The sequence below is a fragment of the Rhinopithecus bieti genome, unplaced genomic scaffold (assembly GCF_001698545.2).
Source record: "Rhinopithecus bieti isolate Rb0 unplaced genomic scaffold, ASM169854v2 scaffold_14229, whole genome shotgun sequence".
In the NCBI taxonomy this organism is placed as follows: Eukaryota; Metazoa; Chordata; class Mammalia; order Primates; family Cercopithecidae; genus Rhinopithecus; species Rhinopithecus bieti.
In genome coordinates, this window is record NW_016807978.1 from 628,531 (window position 1) to 646,575 (window position 18,045).

General features: G+C 39.4%; 1 protein-coding gene across 6 annotated transcripts in view; it reads left to right on the forward strand.

Annotated features, from left to right (window-relative positions):
* LOC108537209 (ras-associated and pleckstrin homology domains-containing protein 1) overlaps positions 1-18,045 on the forward strand; it is a 101,745-nt gene that overhangs the window by 31,632 nt on the left and 52,068 nt on the right. For 5 of the 6 annotated variants that reach the window (XM_017884377.1, XM_017884375.1, XM_017884378.1 and 2 more), the window contains exon 2: positions 15,213-15,332. In XM_017884377.1, the coding sequence (XP_017739866.1) occupies positions 15,213-15,332 (120 nt within the window). Of the gene's footprint in view, positions 1-15,211; positions 15,333-18,045 lie in introns of those variants that run through there. The other variant, XM_017884379.1, reaches the window with a different exon arrangement.

Sequence of the window (18,045 nt, forward strand, 5' to 3'; positions counted from 1 at the left end):
AAAAAAAAAAAAAAAAATGTGTTTTTAAATCTAAAAGTTAGAAGTGAATTTTTTTGCATCTGTGAAAGGATGTCTGATGAGTAAATATTTTTCTAAGATGCTAAGTTTTTACAAATAAGCCAAAAAGGTTAACTGAGTAAGCAAGACAAATATACTTTAGGAAAGGGAACATATGCATTCATAATAAAAACCATATTTTGGAGAAATACGCAATTATTTTCAGTGTCCTTAGACTAAACGTATTAGTTTGGTAAAAGTGTTTTATAGCTTATCTTTTTCTCCTTTTCCTTAAATTTATTTCTGAAATTTAGATCATCTGTTTATTAAAGCACTTTTCCTAATTATAGCTTTCTGAGGGTAAAGACTGTTTTTTCTTTTCTTTTTTTTTTTTTGAGATAGAGTCTCGCTCTGTTGCCCAGGCTGGAGTGCAGTGGCGCGATCTTGGCTCACTGCAAGCTCTGCCTCCCGGGTTCATGCCATTCTCCTGCCTCAGCCTCCCGAGTAGCTGGGACTACAGGCGCCTGCCACCACACCTGGCTAATTTTTGTCTTTTTAGTAGAGACGGGGTGTCACCTTGTTAGCCAGGATGGTCTCGATCTCCTGACCTCGTGATCCGTCCGCCTGGGCCTTCCCAAAGTGCTGGGATTACAGGCATGAGCCATCGCGCCTGACCAAAGACTGTTTTTTCTTTTTATCTCTCCTCCTTCATCTTTCTCTTTCTTAATTTATTTTGATATACTGTTGACACTTGAACAACACAGGTTTGAACCGTGTGGGTCTGCTTATATGCAGATTTTTTTTTCAACCAAACGTGGATCGTTGTGATGTGAAATGTATATGGAGGGTTTACTGGACTTGAGTGTGCACGATTTGGGTATAGGTGGAGGTCCTGGAACCAGTCCCCCCTGTGTCAAGGGACAACCGTAATTTCAAACGTACAGAAAAGTTGTAAGAAAAATATATAAACAACCTCCAGGCTAGGCGTGGTGGCTCACGCCTGTAATTCCAGCACTTTGGGAGGCTGAGGTGGGTGGATCACCTGAGGTTGGGAGTTCGAGACCAGTCTGACCAACATGGAGAAACCCTGTCTCTACTAAAAATACAAAATTAGCCAGGCGTGGTAGTGCATGCCTGTGAACCCCAGTGTATATTTCTTTTTTTTTTTTTTTGAGACGGAGTCTCGCCCTGTCCCCCAAGCTGGGGTGCAGTGGCGCTGTCTCAACTCACTGCAAGCTCTGCCTCCGGGGTTCATGCCAGTCTCCTGCCTCAGCCTTCTGAGTAGCTGGGACTACAGGCGCCCACCACCATGCTCGGCTAATTTTTTTTTTAATTATTTTTTTTAGTAGAGACGGAGTTTCACCATGTTAGCCAGGATGGTCTCGATCTCCTGACCTCATGATCCGCCTGCTTCAGCCTCCTAAAGTGCTGGGATTACAGGCGTGAGCCACCGCGCCCGGCCGCAGTGTATATTTCTTAAGATCAAAGATGTTCTCTTATGTCACTGCAGTACTGTTATCAAAATCTGGAAATGTAACATTGATTCATACTGTGATGTAATCCACAATCGTATTTTGTCGACTGTTCCAACATTGTCCTTATGGCTATGTTTGGATATTTTCCCTGGGTCTAAGATTCAGTCCAGGTTCAAGCATTGTATTTAGTCGTCAGGTCTCTTTAAGTTCCATTGAATATGGAACATTTCCTTAGCTTTTCTTTGTTTCTTAGCCATCACATTATTGAAAAATGTTGGCCAATTATTTTGTCAAATGTCTCTTATGATTTGATTCAGTTACTGCATTTTTTGCAGGAATACTACAGAATGATGTTGTACCCTTCCCAATGCATTATAACTAGAACCCTCTGATATTGGTTTGCCTCTGTAGTGATGATATTTTGGTCAGTAATTTGTGGGGAGATATTTTGAGAATATATGTCATCAAATTTTCACTCTAGGTTTTAGCCTCTATTGATGATTCTTGCCTTGATTTTTTTAAAACTTAATTATAACAGTGGTTGCAAAATGGTATTTTTTTTTTCATTTCATCTACATTAATTAGTTGGCGTTCTACAGTAAGAAAGAGCTTTCTTCCTTACTGTGTATATTTTATTTAATTCAACATGGATTTTATGGCCAGGCACGGTGGCGCACGCCTGTAATCCCAGCACTTTGGGAGCCTGAGGTGGACTTAGCACCTGAGGTCAGGGGTTCAAGACCAGCCTGGTCAACATGGTGAAACCCTGTCTCTACTAAAAATAAAAAAATTAGCCAGGTGTGGTGGCAGGCGCCTATAATCCCAGTTGCTTGGGAGTCTGGGGCAGGAGAATCGCTTGAACCTGGGAGGTGGAGGTTGCAATGAGTTGAGATTGTGCCATTGTACTCCAGCCTGGGCAACCAAGAATGGAAGTTCATCTCAAAGAATAGATAAATATATGGATTTTATTCAGTGGATTGTAATTTGTTTCTATCATAATTTATTTCAATATTTATCTTTTCACAGATTAGGCCCCTGATCTGGGCCTTCAGGCTGGTTCCTGTGTCCATTTGACATGTGCCTATCATTAATTGAGGACTTTTCCTCTTGAGATGATGTTCTAGAGGCTCATCTTGTTTTTATTTTTCCCTGCCCAGCCCTGGAATTATTACTCCAGGTATCTGTTACTTTTTGTGTAGAGTATATACAGTACTTTGAAACCAAAAACTAGGAACTAAGTGTGCCAATTAATTACTACTGGGGTGTCATTGCCACCAGGCTTTTTCAGTGGACGTACCTACAAACACATATACACCCTAGGCTGGGCCCAGGGTCCCTGTGCTGTGTGCAGCCTAGGGACTTGGTGCCCTATGTCCCAGCCACTCCATCCGTGGCTGAAAAGGGCCAACATAGAGCTCAAGCTGTGGCTTCAGAGGATGGAAGCCCCAAGCCTTGGCAGCTTCCATGTGGTGTTGAGCCTATGGGTGCACAGAAGTCAACAATTGAGGTTTGGAAACTTCGCCTACATTTCAGAAGATGTATAGAAATGCCTGGATGCCTAGGCAAAAGTTTGCTGCAGGGGCGGGACTCTCATGGAGAACCTCTGCTGGGGCAGTACGGAAGGGAAATGTGGGGTTGGAGCCCCCACACAGAGTCCCTACTGGGACCCTGCCTAGTGGAGCTATGAGAAGAGGGCCACTGTCCTCCAGACCCCAGAGTGGTAGATCTACAGACAGCTTACATTGTGCACCTGGAAAAGCCTCAGACACTCAATGCCAGCCCGTGAAAGCAGCCAGGAGGGAGGCTGTACCTTGCAAAGCCACAGGGGTGGAGCTGCCCAAGACCATGGGAAATGGACCTTTTGCATCAGCGTGACCAGCATGTGAGATCTGGAGACAAAGAAGATGATTTTGGAGCTTTAAAATTTGACTGCCCCACTGGATTTTGGACTTTCATGGGCCCTGTAACCCCTTTGTTTTGGCCAAGTTCTCCCATTTGGAACGGCTGTATTTATCCAATACCTGTACCCCCATTGTATCTAGGAAGTAACTAGCTTGCTTTTGATTTTACAGCCTCATAGGCAGAAGGGACTTGCCTTGTCTCAGATGGGACTTCGGACTGTGGACTTTTGGGTTAATTAGTTAAGGCTTTGGGGGACTGTTGGGAAGGCATGATTGGTTTTGAAATGTGAGATTTGGAGGGGCTGGGGCAGAATGATAGGTTTGGCTGTGTCCCCACCCAAATCTCGAATTGTATCCCCCAGAATTCCTGTGTGTTGTGGGAGGGGCCCCGGGGAGGTAATTGAATCATGGGGGCTGGTCTTTCTTGTGCTAATCTTCTGATAGTGAATAAGTTCATGAGATCTGATGGGTTTATCACGGGTTTCCACTTTTACTTCTTCCACATTTTCTCTTGCCATCGCCATGATTCTGAGGCCTCCCCAGCCATGTGGAATTGTAAGTCCAGTTAAACCTCTTTTTCTTCCCAGTCTCTAGTATGTCTTTATCAGCAGCATGAAAATAGACTAATGTAGATAGGGAGTTCCTATTTGGGGATTAAGAATATCCAATATTATGAAAATCTAATGTAAATAAAGGAATGCTTATGCTTATTCTCATTAAAATATGGTTCATATTTATTGTTTTTTGTTTGTTTGTTTTTGAGAGAGTCTCGCTCAGTCGCCCAGGCTGGAGTGCAATGGCCGGATCTCGGCTCACTGCAACCTCCGCCTCCCAGATTCAAACGATTCTCCTGCCTCAGCCTCCCGAGTAGCTGGGATTACAGGCGCCTGCCAGCCACTATGTCCAGCTAATTTTTGTAATTTTAGTAAAGATGGGATTTCACCATGTTAGGCTGGTCTCAGACTCCTGACCTAAGGTGATCCGCCTGCCTCGGCCTCCCAAAGTGCTGGGATTACAGGCGTGAGCCACTGTGCCCAGCCTGGTTCATCATTCTGTAAAAGGGAATTCTTTTACAGAATTAATTTTTTAGCCTAGGAATTCTTTCATCTAGGCTGGAGTGCAGTGGTGTGATCTCGGCTCACTGCAAGCTCTGCTTCTGAGGTTTATGCCGTTCTCCTGCCTCAGCCTCCCGAGTAGCTGGGACTATAGGCGGCCACCACCATGCCCGGCTAATGTTTTGCATTTTTAGTAGAGATGAGGTTTCGTCGTGTTAGCCAGGATGATCTCCATCTCCTGACCTCGTGATCCGCCCACCTCGGCCTCCCAAAGTGCTGGGATTACAGGCATGAGCTACCGTGCCTGGCCAGGAATTCTTTTTCTAAGGGTTCGTTTAAGTGCCTGATAAATACAACCTAAACAAAATTGCCTTTGAATTTGATTAATAGCTCTTAGGCATTACAGTCTCTACCAACTGTTAAAATAGTTCTAGTTTGTTTTTATGCTTCATTATATGATCTTAAATTACTTCACAGTTAATGTAGATGATAATGTAGTGGATGTGTTAGTTACATCCTGGGTTGTCAGAAATGAAGGCTTAAATCAAAGAGATGGCATAAGGGTGTAAATCATCTTCCCTAGTGCTTCTCTGTCCTCTGGGTAAAGAAGAATTTACCATGACTGGCCCAAGAATAGCATACCTTTCTACTAGGAAGGTTTGGTTCCATGTGGCAATTTTACAAAACTGAGTTCCAGGTGTCAGCTCACTCTTGAGAACCAGGCCATCCATGCAAGTTCCCTGGTAGCTAGTTAACTCACGCTTGCTTCTATGAAGCCTCTGAATCTGAAGAGCATAGCACATTACTTCCTTCTTAGTCCCTTTCAACACGTAGGAGACCGTAACTTCCTTTAAATTTGCTTCGTGCACTGGTCTACAAAAGGAACTTTGTTGCTAGATAATTTGTTAAGATATCTTGCCCCTGTCGTCCCAGCTACTCAGGGAGGCTGAGGCAGGAGGACTGCTTGAGCCCAGAAGATCAAGGCTGCAGTGAGCCCTGTTCTCTCTCCTGCAGTTAGCATTAATGTTCTTTGAAGTTATGGAATTTGTTTTTTGCTTTTGTTTTTTTTTTTTTGTCTGCATAATGCTTAGCTTGATGCTCTGTACGCAGAGTATTTTCGAAGGTTTGGATCCTAAGTAGAACCTTTCTGTAGGCCCTTTCTGTTGAGGGTCACTAATCAACAGAGGAAACTTCAGTGATGGGTGTATAAACAGCAACTTTTAACTTTTCTTTTCTTTTTTTTTTTTTAACTCGTCTGCCTTATAAATTGAGAGCAAAAGCTATAAAATTGTCCTTATTTTTTAAAGAGATGAGGTCTCGCCATGTGGCCCAGGCTGGTCTCAAACTCCTGGGCTCAAGCAGTCTGCCCGCCTTGACCTTCCAGAGTGCTAGGACTACAGGCGTGAGCCACCATGCCTGGCCATGCAAATTCATTTTTAAAACTTCCCAGACTGTTTATTAAATACCCAGTTTCCATTTGGCAATTTATACATAATAGCACTTCATTCACAGCAGAACTAAAGGTCCTGTTTTAAAATAAGTGTAGTTGTAGGTCGTGACAGAAAGAAACCAAACATACCAGGCACTGCCCCATCTGATAAGTAATTAATCCCCTACAGTTATCTTTCCATTTTACGTTATGAGTGTCCTACTTCTTTCCTTTTCCTTCTCTGCTCTGACTTCCTCTCTCCTCCTTTTGATGAGTCCTCTTCCTCTTTTTGTGCCTTACTAAATTTAACATTTTTTTTTTCTTATTGTTTCTCTTGTTTGATTTAGATTTCCTTCCTCTTGCTTTTATTTTGCAACAATTGTAACTTGCACAGTTGGGGGTACTCCTTGAACATGGAAGTCTTCGTCTCCCTCCTGTCCCTTTCTCTAGTGCATGTTTTTCTTTAGAATTATTTTTTTCAGGTTAGAACAGCATAAGAGGTGTTTCTAAAACCATTTTTGTGAGAAAGCTACTGAAACATAACTAGAAATAAAGAACTAAAATTTATTTGCAAGTGAATAACTGTGAGAGGAAGCATGAGACTATTGTAATGGAAGAGGAGTAATTGGGGTGTGTTAATGATGTATCCTCTTGGTACCTAATTTCCTTATGGTTTTAAAGAGTACTCATTCTAGTACTCATTTAAGGAGCCCAGATTTACCTTTAACAAAATTTTACACAAAATGGCATTACTTATTGTCTTGTAAGAGCTCCCAGTAATTATTAAACAACATAGTTGTTTATACTTTGTTAAACTTAAGTGGGTATAAGCAATACCCTGAGTAACTTGTGGAAAATACCCCATCTTCTTGACATTAGTATTCAGTAGATCTTGAGTGGGCCATTTTAAAACTGACTTTAAAAGATCCACCCCAGGTAATTTTGATGCAGGTCATCAACAAACCACATTTGGAATAACATTGCCCTACGGGATACAAAGTCCGAAGTTTTTGGTATGGCTTAGGATTTTGCCCCTTCTTCCTCTCTAGCCTCATTTTCCATGAGTCTACACCACCCATCCTATGCTTCAGAAATGCTAAGTCACTTGAGTTCTAACATGTCGTTCTCACATCTCTATACCCTTGTATGGTTTCGCCATGTTGGCCAGACTGGTCTTGAACTCCTGGCCTCAGGTGATCTGCCTGCCTCAGCCTCCCAAAGTGCTGGGATTACAGGCGTGTAAAAACTCTTATACATAGTTACGTTCTCTATAAAATGCCATTTCTGCCCCTGACCCTTTAACTTCTATGCTTAAGAATCCAGTTGTTGGCAGGGTGCAGTGACTCACACCTGTAATCCCAGCACTTTGGGAGGCCGAGGCCAGAGGATTGCCTGAGCTTAGGAGTTCAAGATCAGGCCAAGGCAACCTGGCGAAATCCCATCTCTACAAAAAAGTACAAAGGATTAGCCGGGCGTGGTTGTGCATGCCTGTAGTCCCAGCTGCTTAGGGGGCTGAGACAGGAGAATTGCCTGAGCCTGGGAGGTCCAGGCTTCAGTGAGATGTGTTAGTGCCGTTGCACTCCAGCCTGGGTGACCCCATCATTAAAAAAAAAAAAAAAAAAAAGAGAATCCAGTTGCTTCGGGCAAAAAAAAAATAGGCTTGGCTTTCAAGGTCCCACTGTAGTTCTCTTCGAGTCAATCTCATGACCTTCTCAAAAATACACACCTTGTCTTTTGCCCTTTATAATTGCCCTATATGTAATGTATTTAACCAAATTTTAAAGCCCTAATCTAAGCTCAACCTTCTTGATAATCACTGTTTTGTTTTACAATGAGGGTATTGAATAGTAAACCAAAATATCTCCTGAGAGGAAGGTTAATAGGGAAAATAGGCTTGAATAAATAACTTTATGGAAAATTTAGCAGGAATAATACTGTTTCATACTAAAGAATACTGAAATAGATAGCTTCATTATGCATAGTGGAGCTTACTATATACAGGTTTTAACCTGTAATAATTGGGCACAATTATTTACTGTTATTGGTAAAATGAAACCAACCAGTGTATAAGAAGGAGTAGATCATTCTTCCATTATTCTGTTTTCATGAATAAACTACATGTAAATGAGTTTAAAATATTAGTTAAATCATTGTTAGCTGTATTCTGTGATTTTTCTGTAATAAATATGGTTTCAAAATAATAGATTAAACTAAGCCTTCTTATCAGCTGAATCTTAACCTTTCCTCATAGTTTTCCTAGTTGGATGATTGCTAGACATCACTACTCTATCTTCAAAACAGAATCCACCTCTTCCCCCAACTTGCTTCTCACTAGTCTTAGTTGATGTTATCACCACCACTTACTAAAACCAGAAATCTAGGCATTATCCTTGATTACTCTTTTCTTTGCCCCCCTCCCCCCATTTAGTGTTTCATTAAGTTCTTTTGACTTTACTGCAGAAAAATATCCTAAGTTTGCACATTACTTCATTTCATCTCAGGGAGAGACAATATTATACAATAGTTAAGAACCTGGGTAGTAGTGGTAACTGTCTTAAGTTTGAATTCTGGCTCTGCAGCCATGGCAAACTATGTACCTGCTCAGTTTCATCAGTAAATGGCTTAATAGTACCTACTTTATAGGGTTATTATAAGGGTTAAATGAATTAATACATATACTACACTTGGAATAATGCCTTATCCATATTTATTCAATAAGTATTAGCTATCATCATCATCATCGTCTTTATCTCCGTTGTTCATCTCCATCAACTTAGTTGAGGTCTTTATCATTTCTCAACAGGACCATTGCAGTAGTCTTCTTGGTCTCGTCTAGTTCTTTCCATCCTTACAGTCTTTTCACCAAAAGCAATTTGAGTAATCTTTTTAAGAAGCATTAAATCCTTTATACCAAGACCCTGCTTATATATAAAGAAGGGACTTAAAATAAAACCCTAAGTTTACTAAGTTTACTAGGTCATAGATGCTCTATTCCCTGTCTGCCTCTCTTGACTTCAGATTCTACTACTCTTTTACTAGGTCTCTGGGTTCCAACTATAGTAAAGTTTTTCCTTGCATTAAATACACATGGCTTATTCCTACCTTAGTCTTTGGTTGTTTTCTCTGCTCATTCTTCCCTAGATTTCTATAGCTGACTCTCCTTCATTCTTCATGCCAGTAGACGAAGGATTCACTAGGAAAGAGACTTTATCTCACTTGTTTCACTGCTTTATTCTTGGTTCCTAGAATAGGGCCTGGCCTGTGGTAACTACTCAGTAAATATTTGTTGAATGAATAAAAGTTGTGGGGTTTTTTGTGTTGTTTTGTTTTGTTTTAGCATACCCTTCTCAAGCTCATGTATGCACATGAGCACCTCTTTGGAAGGGAGTTTGTCCTTTATTATATTGATTTTGTGTGTGTGTGGATTTTGGCCATGCTAGCTCTTTAGAGACCTTTCAAAAAATGTGCATCATATTTAACCATATGTGTGTGTTTGAATGTTAGGTATTCATCTGGCAGATATTTAATGACACCTGCTATAAGCCAGGCACCATTGCAAGCATTGTAGATACAGAAGGCAACCAAAGTCCTTGCTCCACTCTGGAGCATTCCTTCTAGTGGAAGAAGAGAGATGGTGGGACAGATGGTGATCGGTGCTGTGAAGAAAAATAAAACCAGACGAGACCGGAAGTATCAAGGAAGGTGGACTCTTTTGGTAGAATGGTCATTTAAGCAGACTTGAATGAGTGAGCCATGCTGCTATCTGGAGGAGAGAGTGCCAGTCAAAGGATCTGGCATTGAAAATGCTGGATGTTTGGAGCAAGTCTTTGTTCCAAGGATCAGCAAGCAGTACAGTGTTGCTGGAAGTGGGAGGAGGGAAAGGGGAGGGTGGTAAGAGAGGTCACTGAAGGTTAGGATTGGACAGGCCATTGTCAGTCTGTGAATGACTTTGGATTTTATTCTGTCTTCAGTACATCTGTGCTTTGGGGAGTAAACTTTATTTGTAGTAGGGTACATTTACTCTTTCAGGACATAGTTTCCCTTATGTGTAATGGAGCACGGAATTTAAGTAGAACCTCAATATATTCCCCCCAAAGTACCTAATACTATAATCATAGAATAATTTAATAGGATTTGTTATAGTATGCATTATAGTTTCCTTGGGTCTATTTGGATACCATTAAGGAAGAGCATTATGTTAGAAGCTATTTTTAAATCCAATTTTTTTTTTTGATGATTTATAAGTTGTTTTCTTTCATTTTTCTTCCCTTTGATTGGAAGGACAGTTGACTGTTAGATTATTTTCTGATGTCATTGTTTCTAGTAGGGGCATTATGTTTAGAAAATTCAGGTTTAGACTTGTGATTCATTTGGCGATATATAGCAGTTAAAATACAAACGATTTTTAGGATGGGTAGGATGTGGATGTCAAGGAATTGGCAAGAAGGATTGCATTTCCCTACTAGATTTGCTGACCCAAGATGGTGCCGAGCCTATAAGCAAATGTCTGGGGGTACCTCATTTGATGTGTATGGTTAATGGAAATTATGCTCTATTGGGGAATTGGAGAACAAGGTTCATCAACGTCAGCATTTAGAGAATGGAGAGTGTGTTTTAGATTGTGAATTCTTTAAGAAATGTTATAGGACATAAGTCTTTTTTGGAAAGTCTCCGAGTAAGTTACTTAAGTTTTTTTTTCTTTGAGATGGAGTTTCATTCATTGCTCAGGCTGGAGAGCAATGGCACGATCTTGGCTCACTGCACGCAACCTCTGCCTCCTGGGTTGAAGCGATTCTCCTGCCTTGGCCCCCCCAGGTAGCTGGTATTACAGGCGCCCACCACCATGCCTGGCTAATTTTTCTAGAGACGGGGTTTTACCTTCTTGGCCATGCTAGTCTCTAACTCCTGACCTCAGGTGATCCATCCTCCCCGGCCTCCCAAAGTGCTGGGATTACAGGTGTGAGCCACTGCACCCAGCCAGTTTTTTTTTTTTTTTTTTTTTTTAAACTAGTCCACATAGGGACAAATTGAAAATAGGACAGAATTGGCAAAAGTAACGTAAGTGGTTAATGTTCAATAGATACTTCAACTTTCTGTTAATTTTATGTTTCTCTGTCATTGCTGTCATTGTTCTCTAGTGATATTTTCCTTAAGTCTGCAGTAGTAGTCTAGATAAAACAAAACTATAAATGAAAATTTTAAAGGGATTTTTAAAACCCAAGTAGCTTGTTTGAATAGTAGGAAAAAACTCAGTTTAAAACACACTAGCTTTGGATGCAGTGTCTGTACAGTCATGTGTCATTTGATGATGAAGATACTTTCTGAGAAATGCTTTATTAAATAATTTCATTGTTGTGCCAGCATAATAAATTGTACTTACACAAACCTAGGTGGTATAGTCTACTCCACACCTAGGCTATAGAGTATAGCCTATTACTCCTAGGCTACAACCTTTCAGCATGTTACTGTACTGAGCACTATAGACAATTGCAATACAATGGTATCTAAACTTAGAAAAGATACAGTAAAAATACTTAATGGGACCACCATTGTATAAATAGTCTGTCATTGATCTAAACATCATTATGAGCACATGACTGTGGTTCTCTTTGACTCCATTGTAATTTAAATTATTTCTTTATTTTGAACTATTTTATACTTATCTTATAATGTTGTTTTCCTGTTGTTTTATTTTTCCCAGTATGCCATTTTCTTATGGGCAGTTACAGTCTGTTCTCAGCAGTCCAGGATTTAAACCTTTTTTAAAATCATTTTTTAAAATATGAACTCTTGGTTTAAATGATATCTAATATGGAAGCCCTATCTGTAAGATGCCTGAAATTGGAGGTGTTGTTTGAAACAGTGAACCTGGAGTGCTGTCCTCTAAGCCCTTCTCCAAGAACGGAGCTTGCCACCCTTTCTGATTAGCTTTCCTCATTTATAAAATGGGAATGATATAATACCTACCTATCACAATGGTTCGTGGAGGGCTATGACTAATGTTCTCTCCCTGTTCTCTTTGATTGTAACTTCCTCTTAGTGTGTGTTATGTTCATACATCACAGATTTTCCTGATGATGAGTCATCTAAATATTCTATCATGTGACCAGATTTTTACTATGGAGAATATAGTCACCATAAATCCAGTGCCTTGCGTATTATTGCCTAAAATACTCATTAAAGTTACTAAAGCTGCTATCTCTGCCAATAGTGACATAATGGTATCTGTTGGACAACAGTGCTGCAGGCCCAGTTATTTTAAATGTACTTAAGAAATATAAAATGTAACTAAGAATAAGTATCACTATCTCAAAACAGAATTCCTCCTAGGATATTTTCTGGGTTATTCCAGTGTGTTTACTTTCAAAGATTAGGGAGTAAAAGCAAGTATGTTCCAAATTATGTTACTTATTAACCCTCTTTATGAAAACTGGCTATTACTGCTCCTTGGTGTTCTCAAACTAGCAACTATTTGAGTAATTAAGTCATCTGGTCAGATGAGGTTTTTCTTTTCTTTTTTTTTTTTTTTGGAGACGGAGTCTCGCTCAGTTACCCAGGCTGAAGTGCAGTGGTGTGATCTCCACTCACTGCGAGCTCCATCTCCCGGGGTCACCCCATTCTCCTGCCTCAGCCTCCCGAGTAGCTGGGACTACAGGCTCCTGCCACCACACCCGGCTGATTTTTTTGTATTTTTAGTGGAGACAGGGTTTCACCGTGTTAGCCAAGATGGTCTCAATCCCCTGACCTCGTGATCCGCCCACCTCAGCCTCCCAAAGTGCTGGGATTACAGGCATGGGCCACTGCACCCGGCCAAGGTTTTTCTTTTCACTAACATTTTATGTTTTTCATCAGTAGATCGCTTAATGAACTCTGATACCAAGTTTCTATTGAGATTGACCTATCAATTATGTAGTAATGAATAAAATCTTATAAATAATAGTTACAAATTATAAAAACCAAATCTTTTAAGAATCAGATTTATGAATTGGGAAATTGGTAGATCTATTTTCACTTGCCAGGGTAGAATGACCTGGTTTATATATGATTTCAGTGATAAAAGATTAAGAAATGGAAATTACCAGTTTCTATTAGAGATATATTTATTAGAGATATTGGTTAGCTGTGGTTCTTCCCAGTATTAGGAAAATTAGAAAATTATTTCCCTTAAGTAATTGAATGAGGGATGATCTGATTTTCAGCATCTGAAAATACATTCAGTTTAATTTTGCAACATTTGACCCTTTCTGCAAAAGTTTGTATAGTGAAATAAGATTGAAAATTTAACTTCATGATACCTTGTCAGATAATTAGATTCCTTACATTGTCTTCTAATCTTTAAGGATCCCAGATATAATTTTGTGGATTGCTTCTTTGAAGATGTCAGTCGTGTGCTTCCCGAGACTGGGTAATATATAAAGAACAGAAATTAATTTTCTTATTGTTCTGGAGGCTGGGAAGTACAAGATTAAAGCACTGACATTTGGCGTCTGGTGAGGGCTTGTTGCTGGCTTCCTCCACAGGGAGGCACGAGATGTGCCCTCGCATAGCAGAGAGTAGAAGAACAAGGTAACCAGTGCTTCATGAAATCTCTTTTATAAAGTCCTTAATACCTTTAATAAAGAAGGAGGCTTTATGGGGCTTTATTAAGGCCCCACCCCTTAATACTATCACATTGGCAACACTTGAATTTTGGAAGGGACTCATTGATACCCTGGCATATGTATATCAAGCTCGTAAAGATTAGGCGTATCTTTTTTAATGGAATGCCCATGCACTATATAATCTTGGAGGAATTGCTTAAACCAGCTGACAGGCTATATTCCAAATATTGCCTAGATCTACCGTAACAAAATTCGTGTTTTAGAAATGTGAGTCAGGAGTATTTAATGTAACATATGGTGATGATACTCATTGTGTCCCTGGGACAGAAGTTGAAAGAAAAGGGATTGTGGTCAAATAACTTAGGAATATGCTGGGTTTTCTTCCAGAAATAACATTTTATCAGATTTTAGTAACTATGATATTAAGAAACATAAAATACCTACCATAACTTTGTAAACCAGGGGTTATAATCTGCTAACTTGAAAAAAATAAAAGCATTTAATTTGTTTCAAGTTCATACTAACATGCCTGCCTGAGTTTAATTTTAATTTTGGAATATGCTGACTGGTTAAGCAAAGCAAATGTTTATTTGAAGATTTCCTAGGGCCCTTAATGTTGAAATATTCATATTTATCAAATTAATCAGTTATTGATCTTACATTGTTTTATGTAATTTTTCTTCCCGTCTTCCCAAAATAATGTGCAAGTTCCATGTCAGATACCACACTATTTTATTTTATTTTATTTTTTATTTTATTTTTTGAGATGGAGTTTCACTCTTGTTGCCCAGACTGGAGTGCAGTGGCATGTTCTCGGCTCACTGCAACCTCTGCCTCCCAGGGTCAAGTGAGTCTCCTGGCTCAGCCTCCCAAGTAGCTGGGATTACAGGCATGCGCCACCACGCCCGTCCAATTTTGTATTTTTAGTAGAGATGGGGTTTTGCCATGTTCGCTGGGCTGGTTTCGAACCCCTGACCACAGGTGATCCACCCGCCTTGGCCTCCCAAAGTGCTGGGATTACAGGCGCGAGCCACTGCGCCCGCTCACACTATTTTATTAGTGGGAAGAAGGAAAATAATTTCTTCTTTCAAGGGACTTATATTTGAAAAGTCACCACATATAGGATTTAGATCTGGATTTAGAAGTTTTCAATTCTGTTTCCTCCTTTTGTTGGAACTGATGAGGAAGTAAGGTAGAGAAAGAAGACAAATGGGATAGAAAGTGAGGGTAAGAGGATAGAATAGAAACAAAACTAGATTAAGATTTTTGTTTTGTCAAATTTTCTCTTAAATACTTGTTGGACTCAGGTTTTGTGGGATACCTATTGATATCTAAACAGATTTTTACAGAATAAACAGGACAATAACTTCTTCCATTAAGTCTTCTGAAATGGCTTCCTTTTGGTGTTTGGGTGTCCTAGGATCTAGTAGTGGAGAGAACTATACTACTCTTATGTCCTCTGCTGATTGAAAGGAGTGCTCTGTTAAATTTTTTAGTAATGTGATTCTGGTCATAATTTGATACTGTTGGCTTTTCTTTTACAGTTTCCTAAAAAAATTGAAACTTTATTCTTTGTTTGTACTCACTTGTCAACACTGTCTGCATTAATGACTTAAGATTTTCTTTTAGAATGTAATTTCTAGTTTTCAAGATTTGACTCCAGAGGCTAATAATATATCAGAGCATATACAGCATAATTTTTCAAGTTAAACCTGTAACTTACTATTCATTCTACACAAATGTCTGTATTTCAGATGGAGCAGCTATCAGATGAAGAAATTGATCATGGTGCTGAAGAAGACAGTGACAAGGAAGATCAGGACCTGGACAAAATGTTTGGAGCCTGGCTTGGAGAACTAGACAAACTTACTCAGGTTGGACGTAATGCTTGAAAAACTGGTTGAGGATTTGAAGTCATCATTGAGTTAAAAGTTTAATATGCAGAAGAGGATATGGATATAAGTTAAATTTTAAAATATTGCCGGAAAGGAAGAAATGTTCAAAGTATTGACAAGTAAATGAAGTCATTCTAGAACAGAAGATGTTGAGAATCTATAGTTATTTTAAGGATGTTAAAAAAAAATACTTGTGAGGGAGGCTCTGTTCATCTAGAGGGGTTGCTTAATATATGTTTCATAAATATGGGATAATTAGCTAAAAACTTTTAAAGCCTGAAATTCAAAAGTCTAAATTTTAGCAAACCCTATTACCTTAGTAAATTTGAATACATTTTCAACATAAGTAGTTTCCTTCCACGTAAATATTTTCTTTTTTTCTTGAGACGGAGTCTCACTTTGTCACCCAGGCTGGAGTGCAGTGGTGCGATCTTGGCTAACTGCAAGGTCTGCCTCCTGGGTTCACTTTATTCTCCTGCCTCAGCCTCCTGAGTGGTTGGGACTACAGGTACCACCATGCCCGGCTAATTTTTTGTATTTTTTAGTGGAGATGGAGTTTTACCATGTTAGCCAGGATAGTCTCGATCTCCTGACCTCGTGATCCACCTGCCTTGGCCTCCCAAAGTGCTGGGATTACAGGCATGAGCTACCGTGCCTGGTCCCATGTAAATATTTTCTGTGACATGATTGCAGAATACTGACAAAACCTAATTCTGGGCTGCATTTTAAAGCAGTGGCAAAATCTTTTCATTTTGCTTTATTCGATCTTGGGTTTTTAAAATCGGTAACTTTGTCCTCTAAACCAGCACACTTTTTAGAATAAAAGGATACTATTGTTATTGCCCCAGTAATACATTATATTCAGTATATGAAGATGGTTATGTTTACTAAATAAATTTGACTTCATGGCAATGAGAACATTAGAACAAAACGTATTTACTCATAAATAATGTCTTTGGGAAGAACATTTGTGCAAAATTGCATGAGTATGAGATTCCTTAACTGAAGGAAAAGTAAGGTGGTCAAGGTGGAAGCTTAAAGTACTAGCAGCTTATTTTTGTAGCAATCTAGAGTTCAAAGTGATAAACTCTTCATGTAATTCTTGCTAGATCATTTTGAAAGGCAGACATCTTTGTGACCATAATCTGTTAATACTGTATTTTGGGGGAATTTTTTTTTTTTTTTTTTTTTTTTTTTTTTTTTGAGACGGTGTCTCACTCCTGTCACCCAGGCTGGAGTGCAGTGGTGAGATCCTGGCTTAATGCAACCACCACCTCCCGGGTTCAAGCGATTCTCCTGTCTCAGCCTCCCGGGTAGCTGGGATTACAGGCATGCGCCACCATGCCCAGCTGGTTTTGTAGTTTTATTAGAGACAGTTTCACCATGTTAGCCAAGCTGATCTCGCTCGAACTCCTGACCTCAGGTGATCCACCCACCTCAGCCTCTCAAACTGCTGGGATTACAGGCGTGCTGGCCAGGGTAGAATGTTTTCAACTCCTACTAGGATTTCATAGGTATCATTCCCTCTAATCAGAAGAAGTGACATTTTTTGTCAGAGATGTCTTATATCTCTAAGTGCCAAATTCTTTGTTTAATTCTTAATTTATAAAAAGTGTGATTTTGGCATAGAGATTATCGCTAGGCTATGCAGTTCTGTGCTGGGAGAGAGAGGAAGCAAAGAAGAGCAAATAGAAAATGATATTGCATGGAGAAAGTATGCAAGGGCCAGCTGACATGTGGGGTGTTCTTGACCATGTGGTTTTATTGTCCATGCTTGGGACAAGGGGCCCAAAAGAGAAAAGGCAGGTAGCTATTGGTCCAGCTGCTCTCAGTGGAGTAGGAACTACATGATGCTCCCCTGAAAGCAGTGTTTCTACTGGTTTGGTACCTTGTACTTTCCCCTGTATTTTAAGTTGCCTGACATAAAAGTGTGAAGAGCCGCTAGTGATGTGGCTGTTCTTTTCATTATATAAATCTGTCTTTAGAGAGAAAAAAAGATTAAAACCATTGCATAGTGTGACTCACTGCTTTATAACACTTAGAATGTTTTCAAGAAATGTTTGACTTATGAAGTTTATGGCTAAAACCTCAAGTTTCTTGTTTATTTCATTACTTTAGTTCATTACAGTGTTATCTGTACACCTATATCACGTATTCAGTGGTATGGTATTTTCAACTTAGAATTAAAACAAGTTTAAATTTTAAAGTTTTTAGGTAAGTTGGTCAGTCTTCTAAAATAGTTTGTAAAATTTTGTATGTATGTACATTTTTCTGGAAGAAGGTTCATAGCTTTTATAAAATTCTCAGCAACCCCTTTAAAAAGGTTAAAAGAGTTCATGCCTGGGCAACAGAGCATGACCTTGTCTCCAAAAAAATAAAAAGATAGCATTATAAACCAATAGAATATCCAGCATTCTTTTAAAATTTGAAGCTTATTCAGTACTTACTTTAGATAGAAATTAAAGTTTTAAAACACTAATCCTTATATTTTGTGAATCTGTTAAACAAACAATAACTACTGACCCTTTCTCTGAATTTCTCTGTTGTAAATATCTTTTTTCCTTGCTGTAGAAAGGTTAGAGAGAAAAAGAGTATCATTTAAACTTACAAGTGTAACTTACAAGTCACCCTACCCAAAGTATACAGGCAGTGTAGCTGGGTTACAATTTGCCCTCATCTTGATAGAACGGGA